Consider the following 16,056-nt stretch of genomic DNA (forward strand, 5'->3'; position numbering starts at 1 on the left):
GCCCTGAAGCCAGCCGGCCAGCCAGCCAGCGAGTGAGGAGGAGCGGCGGAGGCAGCGGCGCTCGCCAGAGCCAAGACGAGGAAAGAGGGCAAGAGGGGGAGCTAGCGAGTCCATCGCATCTGGCGACGAGGAGGGGGGGATCATAGTAGGATCTGCCTGGGAATCTCTCTCTCTCTTTTTGGGAGCCTGGACGTGTCCATTGATTGCTACCCAAAGCAAGAGCTGCAACCCCGGGAATAATGTGGAACGCGTGGATACTGCTTGCTTTCACCTTGATGGCCTGCGTCTCTGGAGAGACGGTACGTCTTCTCTTTTTTTTTAAGTGTTATTCTTTTGGGAGGGGGGAGGAAAGAAAGAAAGAAACAGGAGCAACTGTGGGGTGAATCCCTAGTGGCTACGTCACAATCCCATTCTGGGAGCAATTCTTTGCAGCCAGCCACCCCACCAGCCCTGCAGTAAACCCCGATTCCATGCTGCATTTGGTCAACTGGTGCAGATAAACAGCCCTCCCCTCCCCTCCGTGCAGGCACGTTAGCCCCCCTGGACATCTCCGCGCCCGGAGGAACTTGGCTTGACTTCTTTCTGATGCTCAAGGAGTCCTTTTTTCTTACCCACCCGACTGGGCTAGTGCTTGTAGCTGGTAACACGGATTGTCATGCTGTGTATTTTGGGGGGTGGGGGAGGTTTCTTTTTGAAAGAGCAGCGTGAAAGTCTCACTTCTCAATTCTAGAAGCCTGGTTCGGCCCTGAATTGGGGGAAGAGAGGTGGGGGCGATTGGGGGCTTGGCTAAGTTGGGGAGGGGAGGAAGGATGAGACGCCCCTGCTGTTCCCACATCTGTGGTGCAGACGTTTTGCTGAGGTCATTTGCAAAGATCAAAACTTTTTAAACAGAAGGGGCACTTTGGTCTTTCGGCTCTTCCATGATGATCGGGGAAAGAAGAGTAGAGCCCACTGTATTTTACAAAGCAGTGATTTTCCCTCCACCCCAGAATTGGGGCCAGTCTCTCGCAGTGAGGGATATTGATTAGTAAGAGGCTGTATACCCTTCAGGTTCTTTTTTGGGTTACCAGATATGAGAATCAGACGTGAGGTTTGCTTACAAAGAGTTAAAATTTACTGAGTTCACTTGCAAAGCATACAGCCAAGTATCCCCAATAAAAGTGGATCAGCCACACAGCTCTGCAGTAGCTGGTGTCAGACTGAACATCCATATTGGGCACAAGAGATATTTTTATAGCATGAAAATTGGCATACAAACTGATACTACATATATGATTAATGATCTTCAAGACATCAAAGCAATACATCATGGCACCTGTTGCATACCTAGCCTTTAACAGGACATCTTCAAAAGCAATATGATTGCCAGCAAGCTATCTATCTCTAAGATATCTGGTCATCCCACCTTATCTTCTAACAGGCAGCTGATAACACACCTGTACTATCCCATCATTGACCGTCCCTTGACCCATCCACCTGTCTAGGAGTATGACATATGCTTAAGCACAATTGTACAACAACAACAACTGATAAGCTTACCCCCTAATATGTGCCTAACAGGGCATCGATATCATCTTGATTTAATGAGGTACCTTCCCAGCATCATTCTGGGCAAGCTATCATATGCTCATTAAAAACCTAGATTAGGCTCCAGGTGGCCATGAGCTGATCTAACATGCCCAAGAATGCTGGGGCCCTAAAGGGGAATACAATCCTTCCGGCTAATAACAAATGTGCTGGATATATTGGCTTAAGGCTATACTTTATATATTTTGCTGGAACAAGGTATACATTCCACCCCTGGATGGTCAAAGGACGTCTCCATGCACTTCGCATTACATCGCACTTCTTACCCCGGAGGGCCGGTTCTTTGTTGCCCTGCCGTTTGACCACTCAGGGTATTTTGTTGGTGTACTGCCCACCTAGCTGCCCAATTGACTCCCTAACTGAGCTGACGGAGGTGGTCTTGGATGTACTGCTGAGATCCCCTAGACTCTTGGTGCTGGGGGATGTCAACATTCATGCCGAGGCCGCCTTGTCTGGGACAGCTCAGGACTTCATGGCTTCCATGACAACCATGGGGCTGTCTCAATACGCTGTTGGCCCAACACATACAGCAGGACACACTCTAGATCTAATTTTTGCCACTGGATGGGGAGATGGTGATCTGAATGTAGGGAACTTTACATCGATCCCTTTGTCATGGACAGATCACCGCTTGTTGAGGTTTGGACTTACAGCGACCTCTTCCCTCTGCAAGGGTGGGGGACCCATTAAGATGGTCCGCCCCCAGAGACTAATGATTCCTGAGGATTTTCAAAGGGCTCTGGGGAGTTTTTTGGCTGATAAGGCTGGCGCTCCTGTCGAAGCCCTGGTGGAACTGTGGAATGCAGAAATGACCCAGGCAGTTGACACAATCGTCCCTGTGTGCCCTCTTCGGTGTAGAGCTCATGCAGCTCCATGGTATACTTTGGAGCTGAGAGCGATGAAACAGCATAGAAGACGGCTTGAGGGCAGATGGAGGCGAACTCCTGCTGGATGCAGTTATGCACTGGTAAGTGCCTATACTAAGTTGTATTTAGGGGCAGTGAGGGCAGCAAAAAAGCAACACTTTGCTGCCACTATTAAATCATCTATCTGCCGTCCAGCTGCGCTTTTTAAAATTGTCTGAGGGCTCTTACATTCTGGCCCTATGGACATGATGGAGTCATCGCAGGCGCGCTGTAATGAATTTGCTAGGCACTTCCAGGATAAAATCTCTTGCATCCGCCAGGACTTAGACTCCAATGTTGTGGCAGTTGAATCGAATGAGATGTCCAGCACACAGTCCTGTCCTAGTTTTTCGGATGAGTTTCAGTAGGTACAGCTTGAGGACGTTGACAAGGTGCTTGGACTGGTGCGTGCGACCACTTCTAGGTTGGATCCTTGCCCTTCTTGGCTAATAAAAGCAAGCAGGAATGGAACATCCGGCTGGGCCAGGGCAGTGTTTAACGCCTCACTGCGGGAGGGAGTGGTCCCTGGCCTCCTGAAAGAGGCAATAGTATGACCACTTCTGAAGAAATTGTCCCTGGACCCAGAAAATCTCAACAACTATAGGCCAGTAGCTAATGTTCCGTTCCTGGGCAAGGTCCTTGAACGAGTGGTCGCCGACCAGCTCCAGACACTCTTGGATGAAACCGATTATCTGGATCCATTTCAGTTGGGTTTTAGACCCGGTTTTGGCACGGAGACAGCCTTGGTCGCCCTGCATGATGACCTTTGTCGGGAGACAGACAGGGGGAGTGTGACCCTGCTGATTCTCCTTGATCTCTCAGCGGCTTTTGATACCATCGACCATGGTATCCTTCTGGGACGACTCACTGATTTGGGAGTGGGCGGTACTGTGTGGCAGTGGTTCCTCTCCTACTTGGTGGGTCGTCTCCAGAGGGTAGTGCTTGGGGAGCATTGCTCGGCACCCTGGGACCTCCAGTATGGAGTTCCACAGGGGTCAGTTCTGTCCTCCATGGTCTTTAATATCTATATGGAGCCGCTGGGTGCGGTCATCAGGAGTTTTGGAGTGCGTTGCCATCAGTATGCTGATGACATGCAGCTCTATTTCTCCTTTTCATCTTTTTCAGGTGAGTCTGTCGACGTGCTGAACCGTTGTCTGGCTGCGACAATGGACTGGATGAGAGCTAACAAACTGAGGCTTAATCCAGATAAGACTGAGATGCTGCTGGTGGGGGGTTCTCCTGACAGGATGGTGGATATTCGACCTGTTCTGGATGGGGTTACACTCCCCCTGAATGAACAGGTTCGTAGCTTGGGCGTTCTTTTAGATCCATCCCTGACACTTGAGGCCCAGATAGCCTTGGTGGCACGGGGTGCTTTTTACCAACTTCGGCTGGTGGCCCAGCTACGCCCCTATCTGGACAGAGAGAACCTTGCTTCAGTAGTTCATGCAGTGGTAACCTCGAAATTAGATTACTGCAATGCGCTCTACATGGGGCTGCCTCTGAAGACGGTTCGGAAACTGCAGCTTGTGCAGAATGCAGTGGCCAGACTATTAACGGGGACCAGACGGTCCGACCATATAACACCGATTCTGGCCCGCTTGCACTGGCTGCCTATTTGTTTCCGGGCCCAGTTCAAAGTGCTGGTTTTAACCTACGAAGCACTACACGGCACAGGACCACAATACCTGTTGGAACGCCTTCCCCGATATGTACCTGCCCATACACTACGCTCATCATCAAAGACCCTCCTCCGAGTTCCTACTCATAGGGAAGCTCGGAGGGTGGCAACACGGAAAAGGGCTTTTTCTGTGGTGGCCCCCGAACTGTGGAACACCCTTCCAGAGGAGATACGCCTGGCGCCAATGTTACTATCTTTTCAGCGCCAGGTAAAAACTTTCCTCTTTGCCCAGGCATTTTAATAGGTTAGTATGCGCTGACACTGTTTTAATCTTTCATATTTTAATATTTTAAACTTTTTATGTGTTTTATATTGTTATATGTTTATTGTATTTTTGATGTTTTCTTGTTCTTGTGAACCGCCCAGAGAGCTTCGGCTATGGGGCGGTCTATAAGTTTAATGAAATAAATAAATTAATTAAATAAATAAATAAATAAATACCGCTATCATGCCTGCAATGGCCAGGGCGTCTTCTTTATCCCGCTCTTCCCAGGCCATTATCTACCATACAGACAGTTTGCAGGAAGCATACATGGTGAATCTTCTCCCTTCAACAGCACGGCATAGGTATTGCCAGAACCAGCATATAATACCTCTCCTTCCATTGGGCTTGCGACCCCTGGTAGCTGTACCCATACATGTCCTCCTGTCGATCCGAAGCCTCCAGCTCCTCTTTCTGTCTGATCCGTGGGCTGGGCAATTTCGGTGACTTGCGGGACTAGGAGAGCTTTTTCTAGCACCAATTGCGCTAGCCTTTCTCCCTGTTCAAAAAGGCGAGAACTTTGAGACAAGTTATGCAGAATCACTTTCAATTCCCCCCGGAAGTCTGGGTCAATTACTCCGCCCAGCATTGTTATGCCTTTGGCGGCCAGACTGGATCTAGCAGCTAGGCGTCCATAAACCCCTGGAGGGGTTTGGAGCCCTATACCCACTGGTATGGTGGCAGTCTCACCTTCCCCCAATCTGAATTCTTTGGGAGTGCGTATATCTAACCCTACCACCCCAGGAGTTCCCTGGACCAGAATGCAGGCTTCAGGCATCAATTTCCAGACTCTGAGCCTGCCTGCCTGTGGCAGCGGAGGTGGGTTAACTAATAGCTCCATGGGTGAACCTCCCTCCAGAAGTCCTCTCTGATTGAGCAATCGGACTGCCTCCTCCAGATTTCTTCGCAACCTCTTCAGGTCGGATCTTCCTGTTAATAGTTTCACTTGCTGTTTCAAGAGACCATTAACCCTTTCAATTAAGCCAGCGGCTTGGGGATGGTATGGAATGTGATAGATCCAGGCTACTCCTTTATCTTCGGCCCACTTCATAATCTCTTTTCCTTTAAAGTGGGTGCCATTATCACTCTGAATCTGCTGCGGAGTTCCATACATTCTTTCCAAGCTGTCCAATCCTCTGATGGTGTTCTGCTGCATTGCTCGGGCATATGGGAAAGCCTGGGTCACTCCACTGAAGGTGTCTACGCATACCAGGGCACAGCGGGCCCTTGATCCTTTGGCATGGGTCCAATATATTGATTTGCCATACTTGCCCTGGTCTGGCTCCATGGGCTTATATGTCCCCAGTTCTTCTGTCCTGAGATCTTATATTGCTTGATTTTTTATTTTATTTATTTATTTCAATTTCTATACCGCCCTTAGCCAGTGGCTCTCTGGGCGGTTCACAGCAAGGAATAAAATAAAATACAATAAAATACAAAGTCACATAAAATCATTAAAAACATACAGTTTGAGCATTTAACATATATTAAAACAATAAAGTAAATTAAATTAACATTAAACATTAAAATGCCTGGGAGAATAAAAAGGTTTTGACCTGGCGCCGAAAAGATAGAAGTGTAGGCGCCAGCCACACCTCATCGGGGAAACTATTCCATAATTCGGGGGCCACCACTGAAAAGGCCCTAGATCTTGTTACAGTGCTCCGAGCTTCCCTATGAGACGGGACTCGGAGGAGGGCCTTTGATGTTGAACGTAGTGAGCAGGTAGGTTCATACCGGGAGAGGCATTCCGCAAGGTATTGTGGTCCCGCACCGTGTAAGGCTTTATAAGTTAAAACTAGCACTTTGAATCTAGCCCGGAAACAAATAGGTAGCCAGTGCAAACGCGCCAGAACAGGTGTTATATGTGCGGACTGTCTGGTCCTCGTCAGCAGTCTGGCCGCTGCGTTTTGCACTAGCTGTAGTTTCCAAATTGTCTTCAGAGGCAGCCCCACGTAGAGTGCATTGCAGTAATCCAATCTCGAGGTTACCAGAGCATGGACGACTGAGGCGAGGCCATCACTATCCAGATAGGGGCGTAGCTGGGCTACCAGCCGAAGATGGTAGAACGCATTCCGTGCCACCGAGGCCACCTGAGCCTCAAGAGACAGGAATGGATCGAAAAGAACCCCCAAGCTATGAACCTGTTCCTTCAGGGGGAGTGTAACCCCATCCAGAACAGGTTGAACATCCAACATCTGGGTCGAGAAGGCGCCCACCAACAGCGTCTCAGTCTTGTCAGGATTGAGTTTCAGTTTGTTAGCTCTCATCCAGTCCATTATCGCGGCTAGGCAACGGTTCAGCACGTTAACAGCCTCACCTGAAGAAGATGAAAAGGAGAAATAGAATTGCGTGTCATCAGCATACTGGTGACAATGCACTCTAAAACTCCTGATGACCGCACCCAGCGGCTTCATATAGATGTTAAAAAGCATAGGGGACAGGACCGATCCCTGCGAGACTCCACAATGGAGAGTCCAGGGCATCGAGTAATGTTCCCCAAGCCCTACCTTCTGGAGACGGTCCACCAAATAGGAGCGGAGCCACTGCCAAGCAGTACCTCCAACTCCCAATTCCGTGAGTCTCTCCAGAAGGATACCATGGTCGATGGTATCGAAAGCAGCTGAGAGGTCAAGGAGAATCAACAGGGTTACACTCCCCCCGTCCCTCTCCCGACATAGGTCATCATACAGGGTGACCAAGGCTGTTTCAGTGCCGAAACCGGGCCTAAAACCGGATTGAAATGGATCAAGATAATCGGTTTCATCCAAGAGTACCTGGAGCTGGTTGGCAACCACACGCTCTAGAACCTTGCCCAAAAATGGGACGTTCGCTACCGGTCTATAGTTGTTCAAATTATCTGGGTCCAAGGAAGGTTTCTTCAGGAGTGGTCTCACCACCGCCTCCTTCAGACAGCAGGGGACCACTTCCTCTCTCAAGGAGGCATTTATCACTTCCCTGGCCCAATCGGCTGTTCCAACCCTGGCAGCTTTCATTAGCCAAGAAGGGCAAGGATCCAGTACGGAAGTGGTTGCACGCACCAGTCCAAGTACCTTGTCAACGTCCTCAAGCTGTACCAACTGAAATTCATCCAACAAATGAAGACAAGACCGTGCTCCAGATACCTCATTAGGTTCAACTGCCATAATATCGGAGTCTAAGTCCCGGCGGATGCATGAGATTTTATCTTGGAAGTGCCCAGCAAACTCATTACAGCGGGTTTGAGATGGTTCTAAGGTATCCGGAGGGCTAGAGTGTAGAAGCCCTCGGACAACTTTAAAGAGCTCCGCTGGGCGGTTGAGAGATGTTTTAATGGTGGCAGCAAAATATCGCTTTTTTGCTGCCCTCACCGCTTCTGTATACAGTTTAGTGGAGGCACTTACCAAGGCATGACTGCATCCGTCGGGAGTCTGCTTCCATCTGCACTCAAGCCTCCTCCTCTCTTGCTTCATCGCTCTCAGCTCCGGGGTATACCACGGAGCTGCATGAGCTCTGCAAGGGAGAGGGCGCGCAGGAGCGATCGTGTCCACGGCCCGGGTCATTTCGGTGTTCCATAGTTCAACCAGGGCTTCAACAGAAGCGCCAGTCTTATCAGCCGGAAAATCCCCCAGAGCCCTTTGGAAACCCTGTGGATCCATTAGTCTCCGAGGTCGGACCAACTTAATAGGTCCCCCACCCTTGCAGAGGGAAAGGGACGCTGTAAGCCTAAACTTCAGCAAGCGGTGATCTGTCCATGACAATGGGGTCGATAAAAGACTCCCCACCTCCAGATCACCTTCTCCGTGTCCAGTGGCGAAGATCAAATCAAGAGTGTGCCCTGACACATGGGTTGGGCCAGTAACAAATTGAGACAGCCCCATGGTTGCCATGGAGGCCATGAAGTCCTGAGCTGCCCCAGTTAAAGCAGTCTCGGCATGGATGTTGAAGTCTCCCAGTACCAATAGTCTGGGAGACTTCAAAAATACCTCCGAGACTACCTCTGTTAGCTCAGTTAGGGAAGCTGTTGGGCAGTAGGGTGGGCAGTACACCAACAGAATTCCCAGTCTGTCTCCTTGACCCAGCACAAGGTGGAGGCACTCCAAACCAGTTGTCACCTGGACAGGGTGCTTGATGAGCGAGAGAGAACTCCTATAGGCCACAGCTACCCCACCTCCCCGACCCTCGGATCTACCACAGCGTTGAACCGCATAGCCAGGTGGACAAAGCTGGGAAAGAGCAATTCCTCCCTGATCGCCCACCCAGGTCTCGGTTACACATGCCAGGTCGGCACCCTTGTCGACAATTAAGTCATGGATGAGGGAGATTTTATTAAATACCGACCTGGCATTTAAAAGCAACACTTGGAGATCTGAGGGCTGGCTGATAGGACAACCAACATTCCTGTGGATGTGGGGAGGACCGGAACAAGGCACAGGCACAACTTGTTTGTGACGAGTTCCCCTTATCTGGCATGTCCTCCTCACAACACCATACCTCCCATTACCCGTCACTACATTAATTGGGGCCCCCGAAAGTCCCCCCGTTCGGAGCAGAGTCCTCTCTCCCAGGCACATAGTAAAAATATATAAAATTCACAGTCACATACTCAATACTCAATCAATTTCATTCACACTCAGACAATACATAAATTAACTACAATAAATTCAAGGTTACACAATTCATAATCACTCAACTCCATTCATACTACACACGAACCATAAATAAAACAATCACAACAAGAGTTAAATGCTCCACAAACAGAAATAACAGTGGACCGGCTTGACCAAGATGGTAAAAGGTCAGATGATGGCAGCAACCGGGAGCTGCAACAATAATAGTAGCAGCATCCGCATTCAGGACGTCAACAGCAGCAGCACAATAACGGTGGCGGTAATAGCAACGGCGACGTCTGCATCCGGTAAACAGCAGATAATAGCAGATGTTGGCCGCAGCCGCAACGATGATGGCAGCATCTATACCCAGGCAGACGACCTGCTCGCCTAGCAACAACGGCACAGCAACAGTCCCGCGCCCCGACAAAACGGCAACAGCACAAGCCTAACCCGTAACGCTTCAGCAACAGGCTGTAGCAGTAGCCGCGCCCAGAGTAACAATGGCGGCGGCAGCCACAATCCGGGGCCACGGCGTCACAGCAATGTCCCAGCAGCCACGGCCGCATCGGAGATGACGACGGTGACAGCGCCCGCAACGGCAGAGGCAGGGCACCGACAACGGCCACGCCCCGGCTCGCAGCGACGGCCCAACCCGGTCTGCAGACCGCAACAGCAGCCGCACACAGATCAACAACGGCGGTGGCAGCCAAAATCCGGGGCCGAGGCTGCAATGACGCAATTTTGCTGCAGACAGGGCAGTTTTGGATGAAGTCTTCTATGTCCTTTTTGGATAGAGGCAAGCCTCACTGCTTAGCCCATTCCCATGTGGAGTCCACCCCTCGGTGTCCACATCGAGTATGTGCCCAGTCTGCTAAAGCTATTTCTATTCCTCAGACTCTGGCTAGGCTGTCGGCCTCTATATTTCCTGGAGGGGTTGTAACAGCACGAGCGTCCACATGTCCTACATATATCCCACCCTGGCAAGCTATGGTATATATTTCTTGCCACATGTTTGCCCCCCAAACTGGCTGCCCATGGGGGGCCCAGTCTCTGGCTTGCCTGTTGGCGATCCACAGGGTGGCTCCCTTGAACACTGCCCAGGAATCTGTGTAGATGTACAGGGGTCTTCTAACTTCCCCCGTTATTACCATCCACACAGCTCGTAACTTGGCCCATTGACTCGACTGACCTAGGCCTTCATCCCAGTACAGAGTTTGATCTTCTGGCTGATATGCAACTGCTGCCCACTGGCGTGCTCCTGCAGAGCCCGTGGCGGATCCGTCAGTGAACCAAGTGTGCTGTTGGTCATCTGGCGAAAGTTGGGCTAGTGAAGCCGCCTCTTGTATGGGAGATTTGGTGATATTTAGGTCCTCTTCAGTTTCGTCACCTTCCTTGGCTTCCCAAGTGACAGCTCCTAAATAAGTCACCATTTGGTCACTAATAGGAGAGGCCACCCCATGGCTCCGCTGCTGCAGGTAAATTCGCCACTTGACCAGAGTTGGATGTTGTGCTGCTCCTGTTCGCTCCAGCCTCGTATCGGTCACCCAACTGGCTATTGGGTATTGTGTCCTCACTTGGATCTGCTAAGGCCCTGTGATTCGCTCTGTTTCTATCAGCACCTGGTACGCTGCACAGATCTGCTTTTCTAGGGGGCTATAATTTTCCTGGGCTCCTTTCCATCCAATGGACCAAAATCCTATGGGTCTTCGTTTTTGCTGGGCATTCCTTTGCCATAGGCCCCAGGCCATTCCGTCGTCAGTGGTTATAACGTCTAATTCAAAGGGCTTGTTCAGATCCACAGGGTCTAGAATGGCATGCTCTCGCACCAGCTGCTTGGCGGCTTTGAAGGCAGCATCTTGCTTCTCCCCCCATTCCCAGATTACTTTCTTTTTACACAGATTGTGCAGGGGATGAATGGTCTGAGCCAGCATAGGCACAAAAGGACGCCAAAACCCTAACAGTCCTAAAAATGATTGTAGTTGCTTTTTGCCAATAGGTGGCGCAGCCTTCTCAATTTTATTGAGTGCTTTTTCTGGAATGACTCTTTGCCGTCCATCCCAATAAATACCTAGAAATTTCACACTTTCGGCTGGGCCTTGAACCTTATTGGGGTTGACGGCCCATCCTCTGTTCTGGAGATGTTCCATTATTGCCTTCAAGCAGTTCCCACTTCTTCTCGATCTGTTCCCGTGATCATGACGTCATCTATGTAATGATACAGACGCACTGCTGGTGACAAAGGTACCTCAGCCAGATCTCGTGCCACCATCCCATGGCATACTGTGGGACTATGGAGATACCCCTGTGGCAAAACACAAAATGTATACTGCCTCCCACCCCAGGTAAATGCAAATTGGCTTTCTGGGGCTATTGGGATTGAAAAGAAGGCAGTGTCAGTGGATCTACACTGGCTTCCAGTTGCTTACCGGGCCCAATTCAAGGTGTTGGTGTTGACCTTTAAATCCCTATACAGTCTCGGCCCAGTTTATCTGAAGGAGCGCCTCCAGCATCACCAATTATGCCGCACGACAAGATCAGCCACACAGGGCCTTCTCTCAGTCCCACCAGTTAAAACAGCTAGGCTGGTGAGGACTAGAGAGAGGACATTTTCGGTGGTGGCCCCCACTCTCTGGAACTCCCTCCCGTTTGACCTCCGTCATGCCCCTTCCCTGATTGATTTCCGCTGGGCCTTGAAGATCTGGCTTTTCAGGCAGGCCTATGGGATTTCTGGGGCAGGTCAGTTTTAATGCTGCTGTTGGCTGTAAGTTTCTCGGTCTCAGCCTACTATTATTGTTTATTGCTTTTATTGTTTATATTGTATTTTAAATTATTGTACATCACCTAGAGTGGCCGTTAATTCAGCCAGATAGGCGACCCATAAATAAAATTTTATTATTATTATTATTATTTGCTAGGTCAATCACAGCATGGATGGTTCCCGCATGCTAGGCCAAATCTTCTGTTAATGTCACCATGTCCAGAACTGCTGCATGAAGGGAAGGAGTGCGTTTGTTCAACTCATGGAAATCGGTCGTAAGCCTCCATTCCCCCGTTGGCTTCTGGACGGGTCAAATGGGGCTATTAAATGGGTAAGCGGCAGGTCTGATGATCCCTACCTGCAGTAAGTCCTGTATAGTTTGACTAATCTCTTCTGCTCCTCCTGGGACTCAGTACTGCTTCACATGCACAGGCTCTTTCGGCGGTGGTAATACCACTGGTTGCCACTTAGCATGGCCTCTGATTACCTGCTTCATGCTACGAATGTGCGGTGAACGGCCAAATTGAAAGACTCCTGCTTCAGTCTCTACAATACGCCCCTGGAATAGATCTATGCCTATAATGTACTCTAGTTCTGGGGTAATAACTACCCACACATCACAAGGTGGATTGTTGCCGATTCCCATCTTAACACGTGTCCACACTCCTTGGATCGTCTTGCCTCCATACCCATCAATGCAGATCGTCTCCCCCGGATGTCGTTTTGGATCTCCATGGATTAAAGTCACTTCTGCTCCCATGTCCAACAACGCCATCACATGTTGAGTATTCTTCTGATTCCAATGGATTCGCACAGGCACATGGGGCTGTCGGTCCCCCACCCCCACCATTCTTTGCACTTGGGCTGTGGCAGGGAACCGGTCTTCCCGTCATTGAAGACTTGGTGGCGTCCATCTTGGTAAGTCTGATAAGTCTGGGTAAAGCCCTGCCTTCTTCCCTTTTCGCTGGGCTTCTCTCTCTTTACCTCGACTCACCTTCGGCTCATCTTCCTCCTGCGGAGGGGCGGTAGGAATACACGGCTCCGGATCCTGTGTGAACTGCTTACTCTTTGGCAGTTTCTTCCATTTTTTCAAAAGAACAGCATTAGGCTGTTTATCTATCTCATCCCTGGGCACCCCTGCCTTCAGCAGGTCTTTCCACATTTGTCGACGTGTCACCTTTAGGGGTCCCAATGTCTTGTCTGGGGCATCTTTCTGTCCCCCAACTGCAAGGACCCGTCTCCCATGATCTCGGTGATCTCTTTGGTCCGGTGAATTATCCAAATGGTCTAATTGACTGAGCATGACTCCCACATTCCAGACTGATTGCCCAATTGCAGCCCCCAACATTCCTAACAGAACCCCCTTATATAGAGGCAGGGCATTGCGAAGCAGCTTCATACGCATGCCTGCAGTGAAGGGCTCACCATCTGGTCCATGAAAGGCATTGCTATAGCAGGCTGCCAGCATCCCCAACTCCCACAGCTGTGATTGTGCTTCCCCTAATGTTCTCCAAGGATGTGTAGCTGACTCAACTTTGGTAGAGTCTGGCCATGCCTGACGCATGGCATTGATAACCCAGTCAATGAGACTGTGTATGCCTTGCACTGAAGGGGCCGCTCGTAGGAGCTGTCTCAGGACTGGCTGAATGGTGACTCTGCTGAGTTTCACCATTTCTTCCCCAGTCGCTCCACAGAGTCGCTCCTTGTGTCCCACAGCCGGATCAACCAAGCCAAAATGGTCTCGCCCCTTTTCTGTTGGTACTGCTATGGTAAGGCAATCAATTCTTGACTGGTATAGTCTTTCACAACCCGCATGGTGTCTGTCAGAGGAGCTGGTTGATTTGGGGTCATTCTTTGATGAATTTTCTTCAACCAGCGGTCTTACTTGGGGAGGCGGCGGCTCTGGGGCGGGATTAGCTTGGATTTGTGAGAGGCCAAGCAGAGCTGGAGTTGCCGCTGCAAGCCCCCCTCCCCGTCCTTTCTCCCTCCTTCCCACTGGCTGGATGACCTGCCAATCTGCCTTGTAATCCTGCAGGAATTTTCCCCAGGCTTTTAAACTATGAACTGTGCTCCCACTACACCGAAGGGCAGTCAAGCCGAAAGCGGGAGCCTGTCCGGGACCGGCGACGCACTGCTCTCCCCTTCCCTGTGGCCAATTCCGTGCCGTTCCCTTCCTCGCCCAAACTTTTGTTGCGCTTCTTTTTGCCTTTTATTTATTTATTTATTTCATTCCATTTCTATACCGCCCTTAGCCAATGGCTCTCTGGGCGGTTCACAGCAAGGAATAAAATACAATACAGTGACATAAAAATAAGGTAAAATCACTAAAAACATACAACTTGAGCATTTAACCACTTGATATAAAATTAACTTAACAATAAACATTAAACATTAAAGATTAAAATGCCTGGGAGAATAAAAAGGTTTTAACCTGGCGCCGAAAAGATAGAAGGGTAGGCGCCAGGCGCACCTCATCGGGAAGACTGTTCCATAATTCGGGGGCCACCACTGAAAAGGCCCTGGATCTAGTAACAGCCCTCCGAGCTTCCCTATGGGACGGGACTCGGAGGAGCGCCTTAGATGTTGAACGTAGCGAGCGGGTAGGTTCATAGCGGGAGAGTCGTTCCGCAAGGTATTGTGGTCCCACACTGTGTAAGGCTTTATAAGTCAAAACTAGCACTTTGAATCTAGCCCGGAAACAAATAGGTAGCCAGTGCAAACGCGCCAGAACAGGTGTTATATGTGCGGACCGTCTGGTCCTCGTCAGCAGTCTGGCCGCTGCATTTTGCACTAGCTGTAGTTTCTGAATTGTCTTCAAATGCAGCCCCACGTAGAGTGCATTGCAGTAGTCCAATCTCGAGGTTACCAGAGCATGGACGACTGAGGCGAGGTCCTCACTATCCAGACAGGGGCGTAGCTGGGCTACCAGCCGAAGATGGTAGAACGCATTCCGTGCCACTGAGGCCACCTGAGCCTCAAGCGACAGGAATGGATCAAAAAAGACCCCCAAGCTACGAACCTGTTCCTTCAGGGGGAGTGTAACCCCATCCAGAACAGGTTGAACATCCACCACCTGGGTCGGGAAGGCGCCCACCAACAGCGTCTCAGTCTTGTCAGGATTGAGCTTCAGTTTGTTAGCTCTCATCCAGTCCATTATCGCGGCTAGGCAACGGTTCAGCACATTAACAGCCTCACCTGAAGAAGATGAAAAGGAGAAATAGAGTTGCGTGTCATCAGCATACTGGTGACAACGCACTCCAAAGCTCCTGATGACCACTCCCAGCGGCTTCATATAGATGTTAAAGAGCATAGGGGACAGGACCGATCCCTGCGGGACTCCACAATGGAGAGTCCAGGGCATCGAGTAATGTTCCCCAAGCCCTACCGTCTGGAGACGATCCACCAAGTAGGAGCGGAACCACCGCCAAGCGGTACCTCCAACTCCCAATTCCGTGAGTCTCTCCAGAAGGATACCATGGTCGATGGTATCAAAAGCAGCTGAGAGGTCAAGGAGAATCAACAGGGTTACACTCCCCCCGTCCCTCTCCCGACATAGGTCATCATACAGGGCGACCAAGGCTGTTTCAGTGCCGAAACCGGGCCTAAAACCGGATTGAAATGGATCAAGATATCGGTTTCATCCAAGAGTACCTGGAGCTGGTTGGCAACCACATGCTCTAGAACCTTGCCCAAAAATGGGATGTTTGCAACCGGTCTGTAGTTGTTCAGATTATCTGGGTCCAAGGAAGGTTTCTTCAGGAGTGGTCTCACCACCGCCTCCTTCAGACAGCAGGGGACCACTCCCTCTCTCAAGGAGGCATTTATCACTTCCCTGGCCCAGCCGGCAGTTCCAATCCTGGCAGCTTTCACTAGCCAAGAGGGGCAAGGATCCAGTACGGAAGTGGTTGCACGCACCAGTCCAAGTACCTTGTCAACGTCCTCAAGCTGTACCAACTGAAATTCATCCAATAAGTGAGGACAAGACCGTGCTCCTTTGCTTCTATTTGCCGACGCCAGAGCCAGCTGCTCTCCAGCAGCCGAGGGGACAGGCTTGGATCGGAGGAAGGCGAGGCGAGCTGGGCGAGCGGGCAGTGGACGGGCTACAGCGGCCCTCACGAGCAGCCCACCGACCCCCCTTTCCCCTTCACTTCCAGCCTTCGGAGCCAGCCAACTCCGCCCTGAAGCCAGCCAGCCAGCCAGCGAGTGAGGAGGAGCGGCGGAGGCAGCGGCGCTTGCAAGAGCCAAGATGAGGAAAGAGGGCAAGAGGGGGA

General features: G+C 50.6%; 1 protein-coding gene across 1 annotated transcript in view; it reads left to right on the plus strand.

Annotated features, from left to right (window-relative positions):
• Positions 1–260: 260 nt before the first annotated feature.
• Positions 261–16,056, plus strand: part of SDC2 (syndecan 2) — a 108,103-nt gene continuing 92,307 nt past the window's right edge. The window contains exon 1 of the mRNA XM_061603522.1: positions 261–299. Within this exon, the coding sequence (XP_061459506.1) occupies positions 276–299 (24 nt within the window). The 5' untranslated portion in view covers positions 261–275. The remainder of the gene's footprint in view (positions 300–16,056) is intronic.

The sequence above is a fragment of the Rhineura floridana genome, chromosome 1 (assembly GCF_030035675.1).
Source record: "Rhineura floridana isolate rRhiFlo1 chromosome 1, rRhiFlo1.hap2, whole genome shotgun sequence".
NCBI classification, from domain to species: Eukaryota; Metazoa; Chordata; class Lepidosauria; order Squamata; family Rhineuridae; genus Rhineura; species Rhineura floridana.